This window comes from Apteryx rowi, unplaced genomic scaffold (assembly GCF_003343035.1).
Source record: "Apteryx rowi isolate R43461 unplaced genomic scaffold, aptRow1 scaffold_1, whole genome shotgun sequence".
NCBI classification, from domain to species: domain Eukaryota; kingdom Metazoa; phylum Chordata; class Aves; order Apterygiformes; family Apterygidae; genus Apteryx; species Apteryx rowi.
The window spans coordinates 1,137,000-1,159,032 of NW_020447196.1; the positions used below are offsets into that span (position 1 = coordinate 1,137,000).

Here is a 22,033-nt window from a genome sequence, read left to right on the forward strand (position 1 = left end):
GGCGCTCCGTGCCTCTCGCCCCCGCAGCCCCGTGTCCCTTCGCCGCCCCCGAGCCATATTTGCAGGTGACGGAAGGCTTTTCGGGCGGAAAATCCTGGTGAGGAACTAGTGGATTTTGACTGGGACCATTGTCTGAGCCACTTGTAAGCCTTGTTAAGGTTTTATTTTGCTCATTTATTTGATTCCTTTTAGGCTGAAAGCATCGAGGTAAGACAAAGAAACGAGGTAAAAACTTGGAGCCTCGTCGTCAGTGTAACAATTTATTATCTCCGTTTCATTTAATTCTCTAACGTATGAACCATGTTTTCTAAAAGGACCTTGTTATCCTTTTTTACTTGTAAATGGTGGTTAACTAGGTAGTTTACTAGCAGTGACCTGCTTCTGCTGATGGGTGGTGCTGCTACCAACAACTGTGTTTTACCCATCATGCATGTGGTAGCCTAATTTGTGCGGGGATAGGCAATCGCAGTGTTGAAATAGTGTTAGAGGTGGTAAGCATGCAGTAAGAAGATAGTTCTGTGTATTGAACACAATCAAGTAGTTTTTTTTTTTTAACTGAAGTCTGTTAAAAATATCTCCTGCAAGAATGAAGAAATGGCAGCAGTTGTTGTCTTCCACTGAAATAACCTGTGATGCTCAGTATTACTTACATACCAAGGTTAAGTTTAAGGTATTGCAATAGCAAAGTTTCCAACTACCTGCAGCAGTGAGAGAAGTTCATCTGTATCATATTGTCACTGAGAAATCATTTGGATGATGGCTTAATGTCTTAATCTGGTACTTTAATCTATACAAAAGTATAGAAAAGAGAAAACAAAATAAGTAGAAGATAATAGTAGTAACAGTACAGTGCCAATATAGATCTTGATTCTGGATCTAACTAATAATGGTAACTTGCTGTTAGGCCATGGGCAGTGTTAAGGATTGCTCTAAACTGTTGTGCTGCTAAACAAAGACATGAGCTGTCTCTCTTTTTAAAGATCACTATGCAAACTTCCTTGTACCTGATTAGGTAATGTTATAAGAATAGGTTTTCTTTTTTTTTTTCCCCCTCTTGGTTAGGTGCCTTAAAATATGCAAGGAAAATCATTTTTTATTACAGAGTACATATGCTTATGTAAAGTTATGTGTTGTTACTGATAGTAAGACCTGATTTTGTTCTTCACTCTTTTGGGGGTATTTTAGAATATTGGACTTATAATATCAATGTTCTATTTTTGTTTCGTTAGTTGCTCTTTATCATTGACTTTTTTTTTCCTTGACTCCATGCACAAGTGCTGGGTATTTCAAGATACATCAGTATAGAGGAGTAAACAACCAAAATACAAGAAAGTAATTTTACCTGTTCCAGCACACAATAGAAAGTTGTGATCTCTATAAAGCCCTTTTTGTAAAGTTCTCTTAAAGCTGTGGTTTTAAAGAGCTAGTTTAAATGCTCAATTGTGCAGGAAAAGAGCTATTTAAAAATCCACTGTAAGAACTGGAATGTTTCAGTTGTTTGCAGTCACATTTGTAGTTTGTTGTAGCTAACATTTTTTTGGTGTGTACAGTACAAAAATCAAGACTATTTATGTTATGTGATTAACTTATTAATATCTGTCCCCTGGTGGTTGTTGGGGGATGCTGGGATGGAGTGAAGTGTGGGGGAAGAGTTTAGCATTTGACCCTCAAAAACTCTCTGTAGGAAAAAGCTTTTGACTGTCCATCATAACTAACATAAAAAATTTCTTCAGCTATGTTTGCTTTGATCCTCCAAATTAGAAGCAGAACAGGTGAAGTACTGCTGGGGGGGGGGGGAATGGTACTATGAGTCACAAAGTACTAGTTAAAAAAAAATCCTGAAAATTCTCTTTGGAGACTTGGCTGTATTTATTCCTTCTGCTACTTTAGAACAATGGAATTGCATCAGATGCACCGGTCTGTGTATTTCTGCATGTGTAACACATGTACTTAGTTTAGAGTAAAATTAATTTTTCCTTTATTGATAGATAAGGAAGAATAAACTGATTATTTGTGGGGGTTGACTGACAGGGTTGAATGAGAAGCTATGGCAGCCATTTTGTTGTTAATATATTGCTGAAATTGAGGTGAGGCACAAATGGGTTGAAACTTAGATCGTTATATTATAGGTTTTGAGTGGTTTACATAGAGTAAGTAATTTTAATGAAATAGTGTATATTCCAATGTAATTTTTTACCTAAGTTAATGGAGGTAAGCAGAAAGATTAATTCTAGCTATTGTGTGGTATAGTTGTGTTTAAATCCAAGAGTATGTAAATTGTGCATACAGTAGAATCAGATATTTTTATGTATAACTTGGATGTATGAGTGATTTCAAAACGCCCATTTTCTCACTTTGCTTTATTAGGATTTTCTTACTAGAAAGAAGACACTACACTGAGTTTCCCAAAAAAGGACAGATTAATCAAAATTGAAACTAATTCTGTACTTCTTTCAACTAGGCATACAGAAAGCTGGCCAAGGAATACCATCCTGATAAGAATCCAAATGCAGGGGACAAAGTAAGCCATCTTTTTTTTAAAAAAACTTTTAAAATTTGCTATTACAATAACATGTAAGGGACCGCATACAGGTGTTGGGTCCGTGCTGTTTCAGGTTGTTCAGAAATAGTAAGAAGTGTGAGATGGAACTCTGCCTTGTCTACCTCTTCCCAATCTCAAAACCTCCCAACTTACCTCATGACAAAATGAAGCAGTGTGCTGAGACAGACAGGTTGAGAAAGTAATGCTGAGGGGAAGATTGCCTCTCTTCATCTGCCAAGGTGATGTCAACTGACATTTACATAGGTGTTTGAAAACCACAAAGAATTAGTTTTCCAGATCTTTCTAAGAAGTATGCTAGCATGTAAAGTATGTAGGTACAGAGGTTCTTGAGGGTGAAGCAGACACTGAAACTGCTACAACATAAAACAAATTGCTCATGTGGGAAGGCTGAAATAGATATATTGTGTTAATAGCAACAAAAATTGCTGGTTGTTGGGCCTTTCAGTTCAGCTGAGTCTCCTTAACAGAACTGAAATTCTAATGGTTGATGAGAAGTGGATTAACATGGCTATGAAATGATACCAATTTGTTTTGTAGACAAACATGTTAATGTGCTTTTTCGTAAGATGCCCAGTTGTTTAGCTGCTTTAAGGGCTAACAAGTCTTGCAGTCTTTGCCATTAGTGTGCAACATTTCTTTTTACCTGTTGGCTACTGCAGTATTGTGTACTTAATTTTCTTCAAATGGGGCCTTGGAGGGAAGGAAAACAGCCTTGTGCTAGGCACAGTGAAGAGCAAGTCAGTGGGATATGTGCAATAATGTGGGTTTTTTTGKTTTTTTTTTGTTTTTTTTAATGAGGTAACACAACTAAGGCCAAGTCTGCTTTTAAGTCTTGCGTATTTATGAATGGGGGTGGAAAACTGTTGTATACCTTCTTAATCAAGTGTTGATGTTGGGCAAGAAACAGTAACATAATGTTCCCTTGAAGTTCTAAATTATCATGGGCTTTTTTGACTCTATCCCTCTTCTAGTTCAAAGAAATAAGCTTTGCCTATGAAGTATTGTCAAATCCAGAGAAACGTGAGTTGTATGATAGATATGGAGAACAGGGCCTTCGAGAAGGTAGTGGTGGAAGCAGTGGAATGGACGATATTTTCTCCCACATCTTTGGTGGTGGATTGTTCAATTTCATGGGTGGTCAGAGTAGAAGTCGCAATGGTAGAAGAAGAGGAGAAGATATGATGCATCCACTCAAGTGAGTATCTTAATACTGTAATTTATGTTCACTTTCTAGCTTTGCTGATCAGTAGTACTTGACTGACTTACTATATATTCTTGGTACACTCCTCAGTTGAGAAATTCTGCAGTTTGCACCTACTCTTCAGATCTGTGTGTCACAAATAGCCCAGACAGCACTTAGCTTGAGTTACTTTTCACAATTACAGATTTACCTAATACTTTGCTTACGTGGTTAATAGCCTAAAAAACTTGGTTTGTCAACATCGTTTTCCTTAATTTTACTGCTTAGTTATGTTTGGAAGTTTTAATGTGAAATGCATCCAAAAACTAAGTATTTACTCATTAGATGGATTAAGAAAGCAGAGGTATTAAAGCTCTGGAAAAACTTCTTTAGTTGATTTGTATTTGTAGCTTAGTATCAGCTGGAAGTAAGTGCAAACTGCATAATTAGTAGAAAAGTGGTGTTCGTTCTTTCTTTTTTTTTTTTTTCCTTCAAACAAACTGCTTGAACATTAGATCTAATGTTTTGTAAGTCTCCACTTGCAATTATGGCTGGTTTTTTGTCTGCTGAGCATCTCCTTTCTAAGTTCTTTACAAGTTTGCCAACCACAGGAAAGGTGTAGCCTAACTTTGCTTAGCAAAATCTGTTTGTTTTCATGCTCACTTAGTTTAGTAGCTAGTACTGCATACTGTATTATTAATTAGCTTTGTGTCTTTGTAATTATTTGTAAACACTGATGCCAGGCAACATTTTCTAGCTCAAAATACACTATGTTAAAATTTCTATCCACTAACTTATAAAGCCTTTTATACACAAAATGGGTTTAGAAACTTCTATTAATATATGAAAGTTACTGGAGTTCAGTAGTGTATTCAAAGGCTTCTAAAAAATTGAAACATAAACAAATGTAGAGAATAAAGTGAGTGGCCTTGGGGACATGGCAAAAAAAATACTGTCTTGAGTTTTTTTCAGTGGAAAGCCCAAGACTGTTAAATTTAAATGTTCAGTATGTATTCTTACGTATGTATGCTATCAATATTGTTGGGATAGTCTAGAAAGAGGTTTGTTTCTCACCTGTCTGACAGAACTGAAAAATCAGATGCACTGTGTAATAAAACCTAAAATGCTAGATCAGCTCGTTTCCTATTAAGAAACACAGCCAGTCCTATCTGTTTTTTGCTGATTAAATCTAAAGCTTTTACATGAAATTATGTTGAGGGTTATATCTACGCGTTCATATAGAGGGAATATTTTTAGTGACTCTTTGTGAAACCTAAAAGGCTGCTTTAAAGTTGTCTTCTAATAGCAGATTATTTTAGTTTTTTATGAAGATCACTGTTTTTTGCTTTTTTTATATAGTTTGTCCTTGGGAAGTATCTTAATTACATGGGGAAAGTAAGTTGTTAAATGATAACCCAGGAGAAAATGCTTTATTTTGTAGAGTCTCTTTAGAAGATTTGTATAATGGAAAGACAACTAAACTACAACTTAGCAAGAATGTCCTTTGTAGTGCATGTAATGGGTAAGTTTGCTTATATTTTTTGAGTTCTCTGGATGCTTTGTCGATGTATAGTGAAATGAAGCATCTCACATGTCAGATTTTTGTTAGTGTTTGACTCACTGGAGCCTGTTCTCAGACTAGAAAATCTTTCAACTTGAACGATACCATTAATGGAACTGGAACTACTTAAGTGCTTTGTTAGTAGTGTTAAGGCGGGGGGAGGGGGGAGAGGGAAGGAGGAGAAGCCTAAATAAAATGGTCGTGCAATTAGGCGTGTCCTACTACTGTTGATGTCTTTTTGTCACATGTTTCTGAAAAACTTGGTTTTTGTGCAACTGGTGCTTTCTATTCTAGGCAGGGTGGAAAGTCTGGAGCTGTTCAGAAATGTAGTGCTTGCCGGGGTAGAGGTGTACGTATCATGATCAGACAGCTGGCTCCTGGAATGGTTCAGCAGATGCAATCTGTATGCTCTGACTGCAATGGAGAAGGTAGGCTAGTTATGCTGTACTCCTACATGCATTCGGTTGGACCTAAATATTTATCTTTAATCTCAAGGAGGAACTGCTACATAGGTTCTGTCATATAGTGAATTGCATCTTATCCAGGGAGAGTTCTGATTCCAGCTAGTCAGTTGGGTCTTAATCTGGTCTGAACATGGAGAAATCACGTTGCTCAGAACAGCGGCAAAATTTACGATGTTTAATGTATTGAAAGAAAGCCTGGAAGCTTAAACAGTAGGGATTGTTCTTTGGAAACATTTAGACATGAATATTACTCGTTGCTATTACTTGTCCGTTAAAGTAAAAGCCAGGATTTTGTTTTCTGAGAGCTCTTTGTATTTTTGCAGCCTTCTAATATCTAAGAGCAGGTCTATAGATTTCTAGCTATAACCTAAACTAAAGTTGAATTTTAACTTCCATATACCAAGAAGGTGTCTTTTGCTGAACTGATTATATTTAGGGAAAAGTTCAGCCCTTGCTCTTCAGATGTTTCCTTGCTGGACTTTTTTGCAATTTGCAGCATAGTAACATGTCACTTTGTGGATGATTCTACTCTTGACAGTACCTGGAAGTTATAAAAAGTTGTATTTTTTGACCAGTCAAACATTTCACAAATAACGTTGTCTTTGAATATCTCGTTTTCACAGTTTAAATATGCAGTTTCAGCTACATCATGACATTATGCTTTGTTTCACGGAAAAATTGTGTAAGCCGACAAGTTTAATGTCTTAAACCAAGTGCTTCTGCTGGCCGCACTTAAGGCAGGAGTGGAATTGTACAGTGCATTTAGCCTAGTATATTTTGGTTGTTCTGGACAAAGGCAATAGATTACTTGAAAAGTAAAGATCAAATAGAACAGACAATTTAAGTCATTTTGGATAATAATCTTGCAGTTTGCTGGAAAGGGTAATTGTCTTTCTAAAGGCACCTTGCTAAAGAAAGGTGCCTTGCTAAAGGCAATGGGAAAAACTATTCAGTTTGAGTGAAATCCTTTATGTGCCAGGAAATGTTGGGTTGTTTCTATAGGAGAATATTCATACTGCTATTGCATGAAGCTGTGATTTCACCTGCTATCTTATCCCATTTTGTATGCAAGACTTGTTCTACTGGCAGCATGTATATGTGGTACTTTATTCTTCTGTTATTGTGCTGGTGTACTGCAGAATGTGGCTCTCAATAAACAGTCCTTTTTTCACTGTTGTTAGCAGAAGTGGAACTAAGCTTCCTAAATTCAGTAGTCTGAAATTCGTATTCTAATTTTTAAGGGAAGGGAGACACTTTAGTTTGGTTTATAGCTTCACCCCTTTGACTAATAGCTGTTACCCTTCAGCATAACAAAGAATGGAAAAGCAGGCTTTTTTGGAGGAGTCTTACTTCTTTTTGGGTTGAGTGGTAAGAGTATTGGAGTCAAATTCAGTCTTAAAGAACAATAGAAGCCAGGGATAAACTTTTGTTTTGCTCTAATGCGCTCTGGCTTCTCAAAATCCTTGTTAGGACAGCTTAGAAGCTTGTGTGCATCTTTTGGATTCTGTTTTTTCTTTCCCTTCTTCCAGCTACAGTAGACTAAGTCTGGCTTTCCTCTTGCAAGGAATGCATAAAGGAACATCTAAATAACTGGTTTGCTTGCATGTATTCTTCAGTCTACTTCAAAATCATTTTTTCTTCAGAATTGAGTACAATTATCTGAAAATCTCTGAACTGAAAATTGTTTCTTTAGGTGAAGTAATTAATGAAAAAGACCGCTGTAAAAAATGTGAAGGGAAGAAGGTGATCAAAGAAGTAAAAATACTTGAAGTTCATGTAGACAAAGGCATGAAACATGGGCAGAGAATTACATTCAGTGGAGAAGCAGATCAGGCTCCAGGTGTGGAACCAGGAGATATTGTTCTCTTACTCCAAGAAAAGGAAAATGAGGTAATACTTTTGAGTTTATATTTTAAATACCTTTTATCCTAGTCTTTTAATATTAAAGTGATATAGATGGCTGTTCATTTTAAAATAATTGATACAGTTGCAGCTCTAGGAGAGGCAATGAAATAGCTTTTAATAGATATATAGCAAGTAACATTGCTTTTAAATGTGAGCCAAAAAAAACCTTTGCAAGTCTGCTGCCCAAGCACAGTAGATTCTGCTGCTTCCTCATGATAATAAAAGATAGATTTCTCAGGTAAGCTCAGGGTGACTTTTCTAGATGTAGACAGTTAAGAGCTGTTCACAGTGTTAACTTGTATCTGCTTCACTTGTGACATTAACATAAAACATTGCGTGTTGCTTTTTAATGTCTTGTGAGATGGCAGGGAACCCCTATTAGAATCCCCAGATGGTGCTTTCTATCTCTGCTACTGTGGTTTTGGAATTACAACACGGATATCATGCCTGACAGAATGCTGATGTTACTAATTTATTTAACAAAATGTTAAAAACTGGATTATTTTATACTGGCTTGTTAAATCTTATGCTTATTGTGTTCTGGAGTATATAAGATGCACTTTTGAACTAAATATTAGAAGGTTTTATCTTTATGTTAAACTACTGGATGTGCTGAAGCCTCCCTTAGGACAGAATTGAGGTGATTGCTTCTGTTTACAAAGCCCAGATATCACTATGATGAAGAAAGAAATAGTTTGGGTGTTAGGCATTGAAAAAATGTTGAATGGAACAGTGGTGGTGGTGGTGGGGAAATCTGTTGTGACTCAATTTGGTGTTGAGGATTGTTGTTTGGCAAAATCAGTGTTTATATACCTCCTTACACATTCCTCTATTCCTTCATATGTAATATGGTTGATACAGAATCACAGTTGATCTTGACTATGACAAGGGAGAAACAGTCTACAAACATATAACCAGTCTGAGATGGCATGACAGCTGAAATTCCAGGTGGCAGATACCATCTCTGTCTTCTAATGAACTACATCTGTTTTTACAGTATTAGCCATTCTGAAAAATACTGTAGCTGTGTCCTAGTGAGTAAAACTAGACTGACTTTCAGTGTAGCTTTTAGTATGCTTAAAATTTTCCTCAAGGTGGGAAAGAAGGCAGGGGAGAAGTAATGTTTTGGAGTTATGCTAGTGGACAAAACTTAGATTTACTCTACTTGAGAATCCTAACTGGGATGGCTTAAGGATCCCTTAAGACAGGTGTAGACTAGTTGATTTAAACCCTGCTCTATGGATAAAGCAAGCTGAAGCAGATACCTACAACTACTATTTAAAGTGTTGAGAAGCAAGAGGTGTGTTTGTACTCTGGGACGGGGGAATTAGTGTCAAACTGCCTTAAGTTTTGTTTATAGGTTTCTTGCGTGGAAGATCTTGAGGGTAGGAGAGCACTGCTGCTATACAGAGCTTTTTTTCTAATTTGAACCTTGCATCATAGTGTATACTGTGGTTTGCCTTAGATAGAATTTCTATGCAGGGCAAACTTCCCAAGCATGTTATTTGGGTTAACAGAAGCAGATTAACTTTGTACAAAGGCTGTTGGCTAGCTTTGACATGGAGAAGTTTTAAGAATAAGTAATAATGAATTGCTAGAAGAATTCACTAAATAGTGAGTTTTGCAAAAATATGATTGTAGTACTAGAAAAGACATCTATTTCTATTTGTAGGTGTTCCAGCGGGATGGGAATGACTTGCATATGACGCACAAGATAGGGCTTGTTGAAGCACTGTGTGGATTTCAGTTCACATTTAAGCACCTTGATGGACGTCAAATTGTGGTTAAATATCCTCCTGGAAAAGTAATTGAACCAGGTAAGTTTGACCTGATAAGAACTCCTCTGACTATGCTTTTGTGGTTCTTGAACACTTAATCCCATTCTTATTCTGTTACCTGAACCCAGGCTGGAGAAATTGAGAGACTTGCATAGGGTAAGATTTGTTCTGAAGTAGCTCTTTCCAGCTTGCTTCTCTTTGAATTACAGGTTGTGTTCGTGTAGTCAGAGGTGAAGGAATGCCACAGTACCGCAATCCTTTTGAGAAGGGGGATCTTTACATTAAATTTGATGTTCAGTTTCCTGAAAATAACTGGATTAGCCCAGAAAAGCTTTCAGTAAGTACTCTTTCAAACATAAATGCAGCATTCTTATTTGACAGTGTACAAAGTGCTTGTGTTGTACCCATATGCTTGCTTTCCAGTATTTAAATTTGGATGCAAGTACAATTACATTATTCTTTTAATATTGTTTATAGGGAACATGTAACTTGAAAGTACCTGTTGGAATGTAAATTTCTGGAATGTGCCTTTAAGAGCAGTGCAGATGTTTAAGGGCAGGAGGAATAATCTTCTTGCAATAACTGCTACCATGTGATAAGTTTTCAGAGTGTGGCTGTGTATTTACTGATTGTACTTTGGGCACTGATATGTGGAGCTGTTAGCTTTCTTTAAGTAACGTTTTCCAGTCGATACAAATACTTGGGATACTTCTAAATGAGTGTGCACTTTATGGTTTACATCAGCTTAAAGAGTTATAAACTGAACCTGCTGTGAGAAGAAGGCTTGAAGTTGCAGGAAACTAGTCACTGTATTTAGCAGTTGCAGGTGCAGTACTGAATGTACTTCTTTTTTGGGGCAGGAACTTGAAGATCTTCTGCCAGCTAGACCAGAATTTCCCAATGTAATTGGTGATACGGAAGAGGTAGATCTTCAGGAATTTGATACCACTCGTGGTTCAGGTGGTGGCCAGAGACGTGAAGCTTATAACGATAGTTCTGATGAAGAAAGCAGCCATCATGGACCTGGGGTACAGTGTGCCCATCAGTAAACATTTGTCTAAAAAGTTGCACAAGGATTTTCTTTCAATTTTTGCCTGACTTGTTTTCAACAATCCAACTGGATTGTATAAGTAATCCAGATGAACCAATGGACATCTATTGCTGTATGTGTAACTTTTAAATTGGTCTATAGTATCTACAGAGTGTAATTTAAACTAACCACAAAGCTTACATCTTCATTTTGACTGTGTAGCAGAATAAAGCACTTGAAAGGAAGACGAGACTCCTTTTCACATGGGTTTTAAGTTTGTCCTCGTATCTGTGCTTGATTTTTACCAGTTTTGTGTAGATTTTAAGTTTCATATTTTAAATTCAAATTCTACATTGTAAAGTTTGTGTACAATTTGTCCTGAGGCTTGGTATTTGGCTGCACCTGCATAAGCTGCTACAAGTAGAATAAAGAATTTCATAGCCTGTATCTATCATCTAGATGCATGGTAAATGGGCTTTGCACATAATGGGTTTAGAGCTGACTGGGAACAATGAAAGACTAAATTAGAAGTGGTTGTAAGTTTTTTCTACCATCTTGTGAACGGTTTCTGAAATTAAATAAAAGCAGTTGGTGTATAATATATTTCTTTTGCCTTGTAACTTTTACTCTTCCAGTGTTTTTAACTACTCCTGTGCACCAAGTGATTGTATGTAGGGGTAGACATTATATAAACATAGGGAGTCTGAAGCTGCTTTTTGAGAGCAGGTCATGGGTAGATAAAGAATTTGGTGTGCTGCATGCAAAGTAGTCTTTTCTTGAAATGAGATACAGGCATGAGGAAGACTGCAGCCATGTTCCTTGTATATGAAGAAAATACTAGGATATCTGAGTGCAGTCAGAAGATATCAAAATCTTCTCCTCCCAAAACAATGGTGTCTTTTAATCTTTGATGAAAATCAAAGCCTGGTTTAACCTGACTTCCTAGAAAAACACTTTCATTTTTAAATTATGTCTGCAAAAATGAACATGATGCTTGGCAACTTGTGGTTGCATTACTTTGTAAAGAGATTAGAATTCTCCTTGATAAAGGTTTTTTGCTTGGAAACATACTCAGTGTAGCTGTTTTTGTTAGTATCTGTCTTCGGCAGTTTGCATGTTTTCATGTTTAATAAGATCTCAAGTTTTCTACCATAGTCCTGTTTCCTTTTTTACATGCTTTTAATGGTAAGATATCACAGCTAAGCAAAATCTAAGCTTTACATAATGATGGAGTACGGTTACTTATCTAAGTTTTGTTAGTTCTTTTGTTACAGTGATGAGAAACTGCATGAACTTTATAGTCAGTCAGCTGGTTCTTCATAGTGGTGTTCCTCTTACCATAGAGGAGAGGAAATTAGAAGAAGCCTCTACTTTTCTTTACAAACCTCAAGTGTGTAATTTGCTTAATAGTAGCTCAGATAGTTGTTGACACTGTTTACTGGCCGGAGGGACAAGCTCCAAGGGTCTCTGCGTACTCAGATAGCATCAGCATTTGAGATTATCACTGAGCATTCTCGCTTTGGAATCCAAAGCTAAAGCAAGAATAAATCTTGTTTGACCTATATTTCAATACTGACTTTTTATACTGTGTGGCATTTTCATCTAGTGGGTCTTTACTTTTGTTTAGTAAATCCTTGTTGCTTTTCATGAAGCCTCACTTATATACTGATCCTTCTGATGGTTCATTTTTACCAGAAAGTCAGTTGTCTTGTAATGCTTAAACATCAACATCCTTGCCTTCTGCTTCAGGAAAATTTTAGGTAGTGGTTGTAGGATTGACCACTGGGGGGGGGGGAGGTGTGCAGTGCAAACTCTTACCTCGTGACTTTGAAATTGCATTTTTCTTGGTGTAGGGATGGGGTGGGGGTTCATGGTAATTCTTTGGATAGCATGCTGACGTGAAGGGGGAAGTTGATCACTGCGTGTAATGTGAATTACCCTAGTTTTGTTTTGGTCCTCAGACTGTTAATTTAGGCTCCTGAAGGCAGCGTCTTTGTGAGCAAGTTGTTCAAAGTTGTTTTTCTTATATTCTGCTCTACTAAGAGGTACCCCTTGAAAAAGTTGCAGTGTAGAAAAATTCATGTAAATCCATAAATTATAGTCTTAGTAGTATATTTCTTGCTAGTTAAATATTGAAACCATAGCTACTAATGCTTTAGTAGTTTACTGATAAAGCTTAAAGCTTTACTATATCTACTAATATTTTGACCAGGCCAATACAATTCTGCTAGGAGAAATCAAACAATAAACTGCTGCAACTTAAGCACTTAAGTCAGAGGAGGTATTAAGGATGGGTGTGTTCTTCTGTATGTTTGGAGACAAAAAAGCTTTCACCAGAACTAAATTAGAACCATTTTTAAGTTAAAATGCCTTTTTAAAAAAAAGTTTTATATTGCCTTTAAACAGCTGAAGGGAAAAGCAAAATGCAGGGGATTGAAACTAGCTTATTTCAAGATGTATCTATTTGTGCATATACAGTGACTAGAGTTGACCTAAAGCTGACTTACAGAAAGCCTGTAAGAAAATGTGTACTCTAATCAAGATGTTTACAATGTATTTTTTTTTCCATATGGTGCTGATAGTGTTGTGGTTCTTTTTTTTAAACATACAAAATGAGGCCATGTTCTTTTGGAAATGGGTCTGTAGGAAAGTTAAATTAGTGGAAGAAAATGAGATTGCTGTTAGAAAGAATTAAGCATGTCAAGGATATTAAATATCAATTGATATTCAGCAATTTCTTAGTTTTCCTGTTGTTCAACTACTCCTTGCATCCTCTTTAGAAGGCTCTGTATTTTATTCACTAACCCACAAACTTCTAGTCCACCCTTAGGCTGATATAAGTACAAAGTTAAGACAAAGACAGTGAAGGAGTGGGGCATTTGAATTATATGCCTCTATCGTCAAATTTAAAAGAAATACTGTAGGCTTCCTAGCTTAATAGTAATTCATAAGAATAACTTCAGTTGTTTGAGGAGTCCTTGGCCTTCATTACAATTAGATAATGTATCTTGTGAACTTGCCCTTCATGTCGGATACTAGAAACACTTTCTCAGCTTTTAGAGATTACTTCTGTGACTAAAAGACTATTTAGTTAAAACTCAAATACTCTAACTACAGCAGCCTCAATTATATTACAGAAATATTACAAAAAATACCTCCTGTTGTTTGACTGCCACCTTACCTAAACTGCAGCAAGACCCATAAAGGTGTTCATTTATCTTCCAAAGCATTCTACCCCCCACTCTACCCTTTCCAAAAATTTGCCTGCACTAATCAGTAGGAGCTGAGAGCGTGTTTATTATGCTGTCATATCAATTTAAGGAGAAACATCTATATTAATTCAAGCTATACTATTAAATTATTCACAGAACCAAGTGTTCATGAATAATTATAGAACATTTAACTTTAGGCCATAGATTTCTCCATGAGATGTTTGTTCCTGCATTTTCTGATTACTGAGTGACGAAGCCCTGTTTTAATAAAGTAGGTTTAATAGTTTGTATTGGCTTCATGTTCTTTACCAGTTTTGCCTTATCTTCCATGCCATGAAAAATTTTTTCCTTTATTGGAAGCTTGTGACCTGTCTCATCAAATTTGAAGTTCATGGGTAACCATGACAGAATAAAAAAATGCTTAGAAACTAATCTGTATTTCATTCTTAAATTAAGTTTCTAAATGCCCTGAAACAGCTTTTCCTGCTATCATTTAGCATAGTGAAGTCAGTCAAAAATCACTACTACTCACAGCACAGAATCCAAGGAATAAAAATCCTCAAGTTCTGGAACTACTGCTGCACAAGCAGTATCTCTCTGCTGGATTGTCATCTGTACCTGGAAAGATGGCAAGAGCTTTTCCTACCAGTTACTCAGAAAATACACGATAATGAATACAAGCGTTAGGAAAACTGGGTTAGAGACACTATCACAAATAGCTTCCTTAACAGAGGAACTCTGAGTTAATGCTTATCCATATTGCAGTTTCTCATGTTACACTACAGGACAACAGTGGAGATAATACTGCTTGTTCAGTCTTGTCATTCATACCTGCTACTACAGGACTAAAGCTTTATGGCTTAAAATGCTATTCAAGAATTTATAAATGTGGACTTCAGCAGGAGCTGGCCACAGGGAAAACCAAACATGCATGAGACCAATGCTCTCCCTTCTGGTCATGTAGGTGACATGTATGGAAGAATGATATTAAATAGTTCTGTAGTTATGAATAATTATGTAAGAGAGCCCTGCTTAGACTATCAGATGTGAACTTTAAAAAAACTTTAATTCCTTACATACATGGTATTACTGCTCATTGTACTGTGAAATGAACTTGGACATTAACTAACCATTTTATAAAGTCTGAGAAGTGGGACTGCTTTTGTATCCTTCATAGAGATAACAGGTATTTTTAATAATACACAGATCACATTGTAAGCTTTATATAAAAACTTTTATTGGGCAGTACACAGCTTTATTAAGACATTACAGAAATTCTCTAAACACTTCAGAAGAGGCAAGCAAGAGCTGTCATGAATATTCTGTAGTCAGGAGACAGACCTTTATGCAAGTTCCATTAACTTGGTTTAACTGTTGCCTTTCCACATAGTACAGTCAGCTCACTCTAAGGGGAAAGAAAGTGTTTTAGTTCAAGCTGCCAGATACATGCATGTAAGAGGAAATAGAAGAATAGCTGTTGCTAAAACAAGCAATGAGCAAACATACCCTTAATCTCTACCTAGAGGCAGGTGCATGTTACAAAATACAAGCTAGCATCCACATCTTTAACTTGCACAGCTGCATTCAAGTCTAAATACCTACAAGATTGTAAACTGATTTATACTTATTTGTGTCTAGGTATATACTGGATTTCTAGTGCTGCATATACAGCCCCAGCTATGCTTGTCTCTAGGACAGTCACTATGTGCTAGAAGATTGTTTGACTGTATTTTGCTTCAAAACAGTTTACTTCCCTGAACCAAAGATAAGACTGTTACTCTTCAAGTGCAGCAGAGAATTAACAAGAGTTCTTACTCAGCAAGGGAGAGAGAACGATAGAGGGATTGTAACAAGAGCTGAAACTTAGCTGTATCTTTGTAAGGCTTTGTGAATAGGAGATAGAGAATGGCACTTAGCTCACATGGTAGGACAGACATTGGAAAGATTGAGAAAGATGAGTTCGTGCTTCTGTCCTCCCCCAGGCAACTACCAGACTCTATATGCTTATGTAAGCACATTTGCTCTTGCATTATCAATGTGCAGCAGTTCTCCCCTCCCTGTTCCTCCCACTCCCTATTCCTCCAGCTTATGCCAACAAATTTAGGCTTACTCTCAGAACAATTACACATTTAGAACTTGTGTCAATGCCTCACATGAAAATCTAGGACTAGATGTCAATCTCTGTAAAGCCTTTTGTGAATACTTATGTAAATTACTAGTTTTAAGCTTACCACTAAGTTATGAATATGCTGTACTGTATCTTGATTTAGTAGTTGTACATCAATGTTATGGAGGTCTCCAGCAGCCGTACAGAGCGTCTAAACATGAAGAGAAACTTAGTTTCAAGATAAGAACTATTCTGAATGTTTTTACATGGATGGCCACCTTTCCTGAAGGTCATATACCTCCATGCTATACTGCAAAACTTTAACTCTCCCTTTTATTTAGCAGCAGCTCATTTAGGGATAGTGAGAACTATTACTATCAGACTATTCACCTTTTGTTTAACAACTACTGTAAGTGCAAGAAGTAAAAAAGATCGATACCTGTCCATCAGCCAGGGGAATGTTTACAAATGGAAGAGTTTTATCTTGGGGTACTGATTTACTTCTTAGTAACATGCCTTGAACTCTTCTACTGGTAGGTACAGTTCTTGGGACACCAGGTTGTAGTCTAGCACTAGAATACAAGAACAGTGTTTCTCTGAGGTTAACTTCCTATACCCTGCAGGAGATTCTCAAGCATGAAGCAAATGCAGGTAGTAGGAAATGTACCTGATAGAAAGGTAATCATGTTTGAATTTTTCCAGTTCTTAMAGAAGACCACAGGAAGTCAAACATCTTAACATTACTGGAGGCAGCAGTRGCATTTACTAGCACCACTAGTAATATTTTATGACCCTGAAACACTGCAGTAACCTTCTAAGCCTGCGTTACAGGCCAGTGAACAAGCTGACATTTGGACCTCTCAGCAACAGGAATATCCACTCTCCAATATCAGCAGTAAATACTTATAGTTTTGGAAAGAAGAAACTTCATGCCTCAGGGCTTAAGATAAGACTTGCAGCATATCTCTCTATTACAGCAGGAGATACTAAGAAATACTGAAGCTGCTGTCAGAGGTATGGAACATGCCTTATGCCATACAGAATTCCTAAGTTTCTTTTGTGATACAACTGTTGTTCTCATTCCCCTTCAGAATGCAAGATTTGGATACACCCATACTCAAAGAAAGAAGTGTAATTGGCTGGCATCCCTGCTACCACATTTAGTGGCAGACACTAAAGATATTCATCTTGTCTTGGTATTAATATAGATATATACAGTCTTAGTATTTAACAAAATAACTTAAGAACAAACCAAAAAAACCTTACCTTTTAGATACCTTTGGCATGGCTTTGTAATTTGTGGCACTGCAGTCAGAGGCAAGAGCCTTAACAGCCTCACTTACACTTAGAGAAGAGTGAGCAGACCTAACAAAAGAGAAAATTTGGGGGGGTTTTTTGTTGTTGTTTTTGTTTGTTTGGGTTTTTTTAAGTTTCCTCCTCATCTACTTCTGCTGTAAGATTTTTATCTAGGTTGAAGACAGCTGGCAAATTAGAAAATGTTAAGTGCTCCACAACAGATATCTAGTGTATATATGGTGATGAAGTTGTCTGACATAGACCACAATATACTGCAACCTAACATCAGAAAGAAGGGGATGAAAAGATGATTTATGTTAGGAAATAGAGAGGGCAGCAATACCTGAATTGCAGACAACTAAAGGAAAATCTGCAAATTTCTTAGGGTGTGCAGTCTCTTGGGAAGCTTCTTTTTCAGCAGGAATTAATTTTACCAGATCATTTCTAAAGGACATTTGTTCTGCAAGGTTAACCTGAATCCAGACAACAAGCCTTTTCCAGGTTTGGATTTCAACTAAATTCACAGAACTTTTTGATGACAGAAATTTAACTCCCTCTTTCCTCTTGCCTCCACTTTCCCCGCATGTTTTGGAGATATTGTAAGGGCATGCTCTTGGCCCGGGGTTCGTGTAATTGAAAGAATGCAGCCTTCAAAGACTGACAAGCTAGAATTCCCCAGGCGAGGCAGCCTTCTCTAGTTTGATTTTGTTGAACCAAATGAAGAAAATAATTAAACCTGGTTAAGATTTCTAGTTTCTTTTAGGCACATTAAATATTGATACAAATTTCAATTGCATTTTGCATTTCTCTGAATACAACTTGAATGTAACAAAGTAAGTGCAAGTGGGTGCAAGCATGTACACTGGCACAGGAGGTGGATGGGGAGCTTCCCAAAGAACTTTCTCATGCAGATGTCCACCAGTCTTGAATTCATTACCCCTTGTAGCAAGGCTTCAATTTGGTCCACCCTGACTATAAGTAACTCTAAGGTATTTTGGTGAACATGTATAGCTGAGAGGGAGTTGTCATTATCAGGGGAATACAAGGGGCCAGAAAAGTTACACAACAGTTTGTAAGTCCTAACAAGAAATAACAAAAGACATTGCCCTTATGCACTCTCTTCCATTAAGTATTGTTTGGAAAACTAAACTAATTACATAGAAGCTAGACTCAGAACTGTTCACTGCTCAGTGAGTGAGATACAACTACATCTTTATCAACTGATGTTAGCTCCTTAATGGCGCTTTTATACAAGGTTCACAGCACTACAATGCACCTGATTCAGGTTACGGAATGCATCTTATCAGATTTATTCTTTTCAGGCTCAAATCTCAGCTGCTTTATTTGAAAAAGAATTTTACTAAGTGTTTGCAAGTTCAGTAAGTTACATAAGCTATCAAAGGTCAGCCTTACCTAGGAAGAGGGTTCAGTTTGCTATTTAAACCAGAGGCCAATGAAACCAACGACTTTGTTTTGGATACCTGAAAAATGTATACGCAAGTTTGCAATTAAAAGAAATGACATTTTAAGGCAACAACATAGATACTTCTAGGGAAAAATATTTTAAGAATTCCCTGCTGAAAAAGAACAGTTAAGTCCCATAGTGCTGCCTTTTATGTAGTTTTACATGTAGTTAAAATTACAAATATGCATTCCAAGACCAGGGTTTTATAATATAGATTCATGATTTGTTTGTTAACACTGAAGTTCAGTATGAATGCAACAATCTTTCTAATATATAACCTTCTAAGTCATAAGCCCCCTTATAATTAAGGCCCGTAACTGCGCATACAATCTTTGTGTCTCAGTTGGTTTGTCATCTTGACACATACTTCAGTGTCCAGCTGAGCTACTACAGTCCAAAGAAGGACTGAGGTGATAAAATTAATACAGCTGTGATATACGGCTTAGAGATCAATGTGGACAGGAATGCACAAGTCATCCAAATATAGAGAAGCATGTATTAAAAAAAGTTGTGTATTTAAAAAAAAGGTTCCTCAAGCCATCCAGAAAAGACACCCATTGGCAACTCAAGAGAAAAGGACTATACTGGTATTTACATGTCTGTGTGAACATGTTAGAGAAATCCAGATACCATAACTTATTATGAAATTAATTTACAATGCAGTTTAGCCTTGCTTAACTTAAAGTAAGTTGAATTTGAAACAATTGATTTTTCAAACGAACAACAGGCCATTGGCCTGCCTGATCATGGTTCTAGTAGGGTTCATAGCAGGTCAGAACTGATTAAACCCTTGTGTTGTTTGTCTGAAATACACTTACTTTTTTAGATATTTTCTTTGCAGAAATATGCTTGGCATCTTCGTATTCAACAATTGTTGTTACCTTAACTAGAAGGCAGACAAAGAAAATAAAAATCTTACGAAGAGCATAAACACCCCCTCAAACTCATTTGTGTGAAGGCTATTTGCCCACTGACAGCCACGTATCAGTTTTGATATTTGATGGTCAGTTGCCTGGCACTGAGTTCAAAGCAAACTGTATGTGTTTGTCACAGCCCCTGTGACACACTGGACAGTTAAAAGACACTGGATAACCCTTTAACCCTCAGTCAAAATTAAATTACATCTCAGTCACAGTGTCCTTCTCACTGCATATTTCGGAGTATGAAGAGAAACAGTATTCTTAAAAACCTCAATGGGCAGGAAGTCAAAGCAGAACTTACTGGAAAATATGGATGACATTCCTAGCTCTTCTGCTATTCTGTGAGGCACTGACAAGTCACTTACATCTGTCTCTTCTCACCATTTTTTCAGTGATAAATCCAAAGGGCAGGTACACTTATCACATATTTTAAAGTACCTAAATGCATAGCTCTTGATCCTCCATACAAAAAGCTGGGGGGACCTGTATGCTATACTTGAGTTACATGCTTTTCCCTCTCTTATTCCTCTGTGGCTTAACATTCACTTAGCCAATGCTCAGCCCACACCACTGAACAAGACAAATATTTAAGAGCCAAGCTACATATTAATAGATTGACTTGCCTTTTTTGCTGTTGGTCCTCATCAGTTTTGGATTTGGTATGTCTTCTAGAGAGCAGTCAGTCTACAGAATATTTAGCAGACAAGAGGAAAAGTCAATAGATTCTGCACAGTAAATGCATGTTATCCTAAGAAAGACAGTGAACCAAAAAGGACATAAAACAAAGTGACAGAAGTGGGATTGGCTAAATACCAGTTTATTTTTCATAAGCATACACAGAGCTAGAAAGGAACAGACAGTAAAACTCTGAATTTGTGCCTGCAGATAACCCTAAAGCTTTAGGTAATGTTCATAACTGCACCATGGCTGTCTGTCTAGCCTTTTCATGTCATCTTGTATTTAGACAGCCAAGCAAGAACATTTCTCTTAAATCCTTACAGTAGAGACAGAAGATTTCTAATGCTGTAAGCTGTGATAAAATTTGAAAACACACACTTACCACTGCTGCAGCAAGAGCCACTTCCTCCCCTCCTTGCAAATCTGTAACACAAGAATATATAACTTGTTTATATTCTATTACTTGCTTAATTATGAACTATATGTTCCTATCTTATGGAATAGGAAACTGAACAAGTAATTCAGGAATACAGTTAAACTATTTAGCTGGGGTATATGTAGCATTTGAACAAGATTCAAGTAGTATAGGACAGTCAGTTTTGGAATTCCACAAAACAAACAAACAAAACAAGACAATAACAAGAATAAATTGAAAAAAAAAAGCTCATTTCCATGTGTTTAATCTTTAAAAGGATATGAAGCTTAGTCACACAGTATGTAACCTGAATTTAAAGAAGGAAAAGCCATATATTGTATGGATCAAGGCTAACACCTAGAAGTTTTCAAGAAAGACATCAAAATACATACATACTCAGCAAAGGCTTACGGAAACTCAAGTTCTTCAAGAGTCTTAGGTTTGATCTTTGTCTGGCCCCTGCAAGTTTCAGCTGCAAGGTGGATTCCAGAAACATTAGTTCTCACCAGAATATACATCTGATGCTGACTGTCCACCACAGCTTAAAATGCAGCATAAATACGAGGTTTAATATTAAAGCTGTTTGTTCATCATCATATGTAAACAACTACATGATTAGGGCTCAGTAGTAAAGGACTTCAAATTAAGAAAAATACAAAATAATCTCAGTGGCAAGGATGAACAGATTCCAATGGAAAGAAGTGCTTGATTTTTTAAGCACAGGAACAGCTTACTAAGGAAAATTAGTTAGTCTTTGTCTCTTCAGGCTTTAAATAAGATGACTTATGAGCATACATAATAAAAGAAAGCACAGACTTCATACAGCATTACCTACTAATGCTATAGCCTGCATTACGCAGGTCAAGTGAAGCTGATCAAGAGCACCTACTGCTCATCTGCAACTTAATACCACTATTCATCAGCCTAAAACATTTAGCAGACGTAGCAATCTTTTTCTTAAAAAGTCCCCGAATGTACAGGTTTCCTTGTTTTAGTCGAGAGTACATCAAAATGCAGTGCTGTCTACATTGCTCACAGACATCATCCGATCACAAGCACTTACTAAGCAAGTCTTTTCTTTTCATTTTTCTGATGGCAATTGGCATCTTCAGCAACTCCACTGTAAATGCCTTCTCGGCTGTTTGCAAAAGCGAATCAAGTTCTTTCTTCATTTCCTGGATGTTTTCCTTGGCTTTAAAAAGCAAAATAAGCTTTTATTGCCACATGTGCTACGTCTTTCCAAGCGTAAGCACTTCTGGATCGCAGAGAAAGTTAAAATAGTGTCTTGCATAGGGCAGATTAAGTCAGAGCGACTCGAAGCGAGCTCCCAGTTAACCCAGCTCCACGTATTTCGGAGCCGGACTGACACAGGAGCCTGGGGGTTTAAACGACAACATCACCCACTTCGTGCAGACGCGGGCCTCTAGTTACAAATCTCACGTGTAGCTCTGAATTGGCG

At 37.0% G+C, this 22,033-nt stretch overlaps 2 protein-coding genes across 3 annotated transcripts in view; one reads left to right on the forward strand and one right to left on the reverse strand.

The window, feature by feature from the left end:
• DNAJA2 (DnaJ heat shock protein family (Hsp40) member A2) overlaps nucleotides 1-11,084 on the forward strand; it is a 36,220-nt gene extending 25,136 nt beyond the window's left edge. The window contains exons 3-11 of the mRNA XM_026059699.1: nucleotides 193-207; nucleotides 2,462-2,521; nucleotides 3,535-3,758; nucleotides 5,185-5,265; nucleotides 5,599-5,732; nucleotides 7,462-7,658; nucleotides 9,346-9,490; nucleotides 9,661-9,788; nucleotides 10,312-11,084. Coding sequence (XP_025915484.1) covers nucleotides 193-207; nucleotides 2,462-2,521; nucleotides 3,535-3,758; nucleotides 5,185-5,265; nucleotides 5,599-5,732; nucleotides 7,462-7,658; nucleotides 9,346-9,490; nucleotides 9,661-9,788; nucleotides 10,312-10,500 — 1,173 coding nt within the window. The 3' untranslated portion in view covers nucleotides 10,501-11,084. The remainder of the gene's footprint in view (nucleotides 1-192; nucleotides 208-2,461; nucleotides 2,522-3,534; nucleotides 3,759-5,184; nucleotides 5,266-5,598; nucleotides 5,733-7,461; nucleotides 7,659-9,345; nucleotides 9,491-9,660; nucleotides 9,789-10,311) is intronic.
• A 3,826-nt stretch (nucleotides 11,085-14,910) lies between these two features.
• LOC112963382 (borealin-2-like) overlaps nucleotides 14,911-22,033 on the reverse strand; it is a 7,580-nt gene continuing 457 nt past the window's right edge. The window contains exons 2-10 of one of the 2 annotated variants that reach the window (XM_026060362.1): nucleotides 21,638-21,766; nucleotides 20,542-20,582; nucleotides 20,105-20,165; nucleotides 19,380-19,447; nucleotides 18,510-18,577; nucleotides 17,067-17,165; nucleotides 16,240-16,372; nucleotides 15,925-16,011; nucleotides 14,911-15,098 (exon numbers count right to left, since the gene is read on the reverse strand). In XM_026060362.1, coding sequence (XP_025916147.1) covers nucleotides 15,051-15,098; nucleotides 15,925-16,011; nucleotides 16,240-16,372; nucleotides 17,067-17,165; nucleotides 18,510-18,577; nucleotides 19,380-19,447; nucleotides 20,105-20,165; nucleotides 20,542-20,582; nucleotides 21,638-21,766 — 734 coding nt within the window. In that variant the 3' untranslated portion in view covers nucleotides 14,911-15,050. The remainder of the gene's footprint in view (nucleotides 15,099-15,924; nucleotides 16,012-16,239; nucleotides 16,373-17,066; nucleotides 17,166-18,509; nucleotides 18,578-19,379; nucleotides 19,448-20,104; nucleotides 20,166-20,541; nucleotides 20,583-21,637; nucleotides 21,767-22,033) is intronic. The other variant, XM_026060372.1, reaches the window with a different exon arrangement.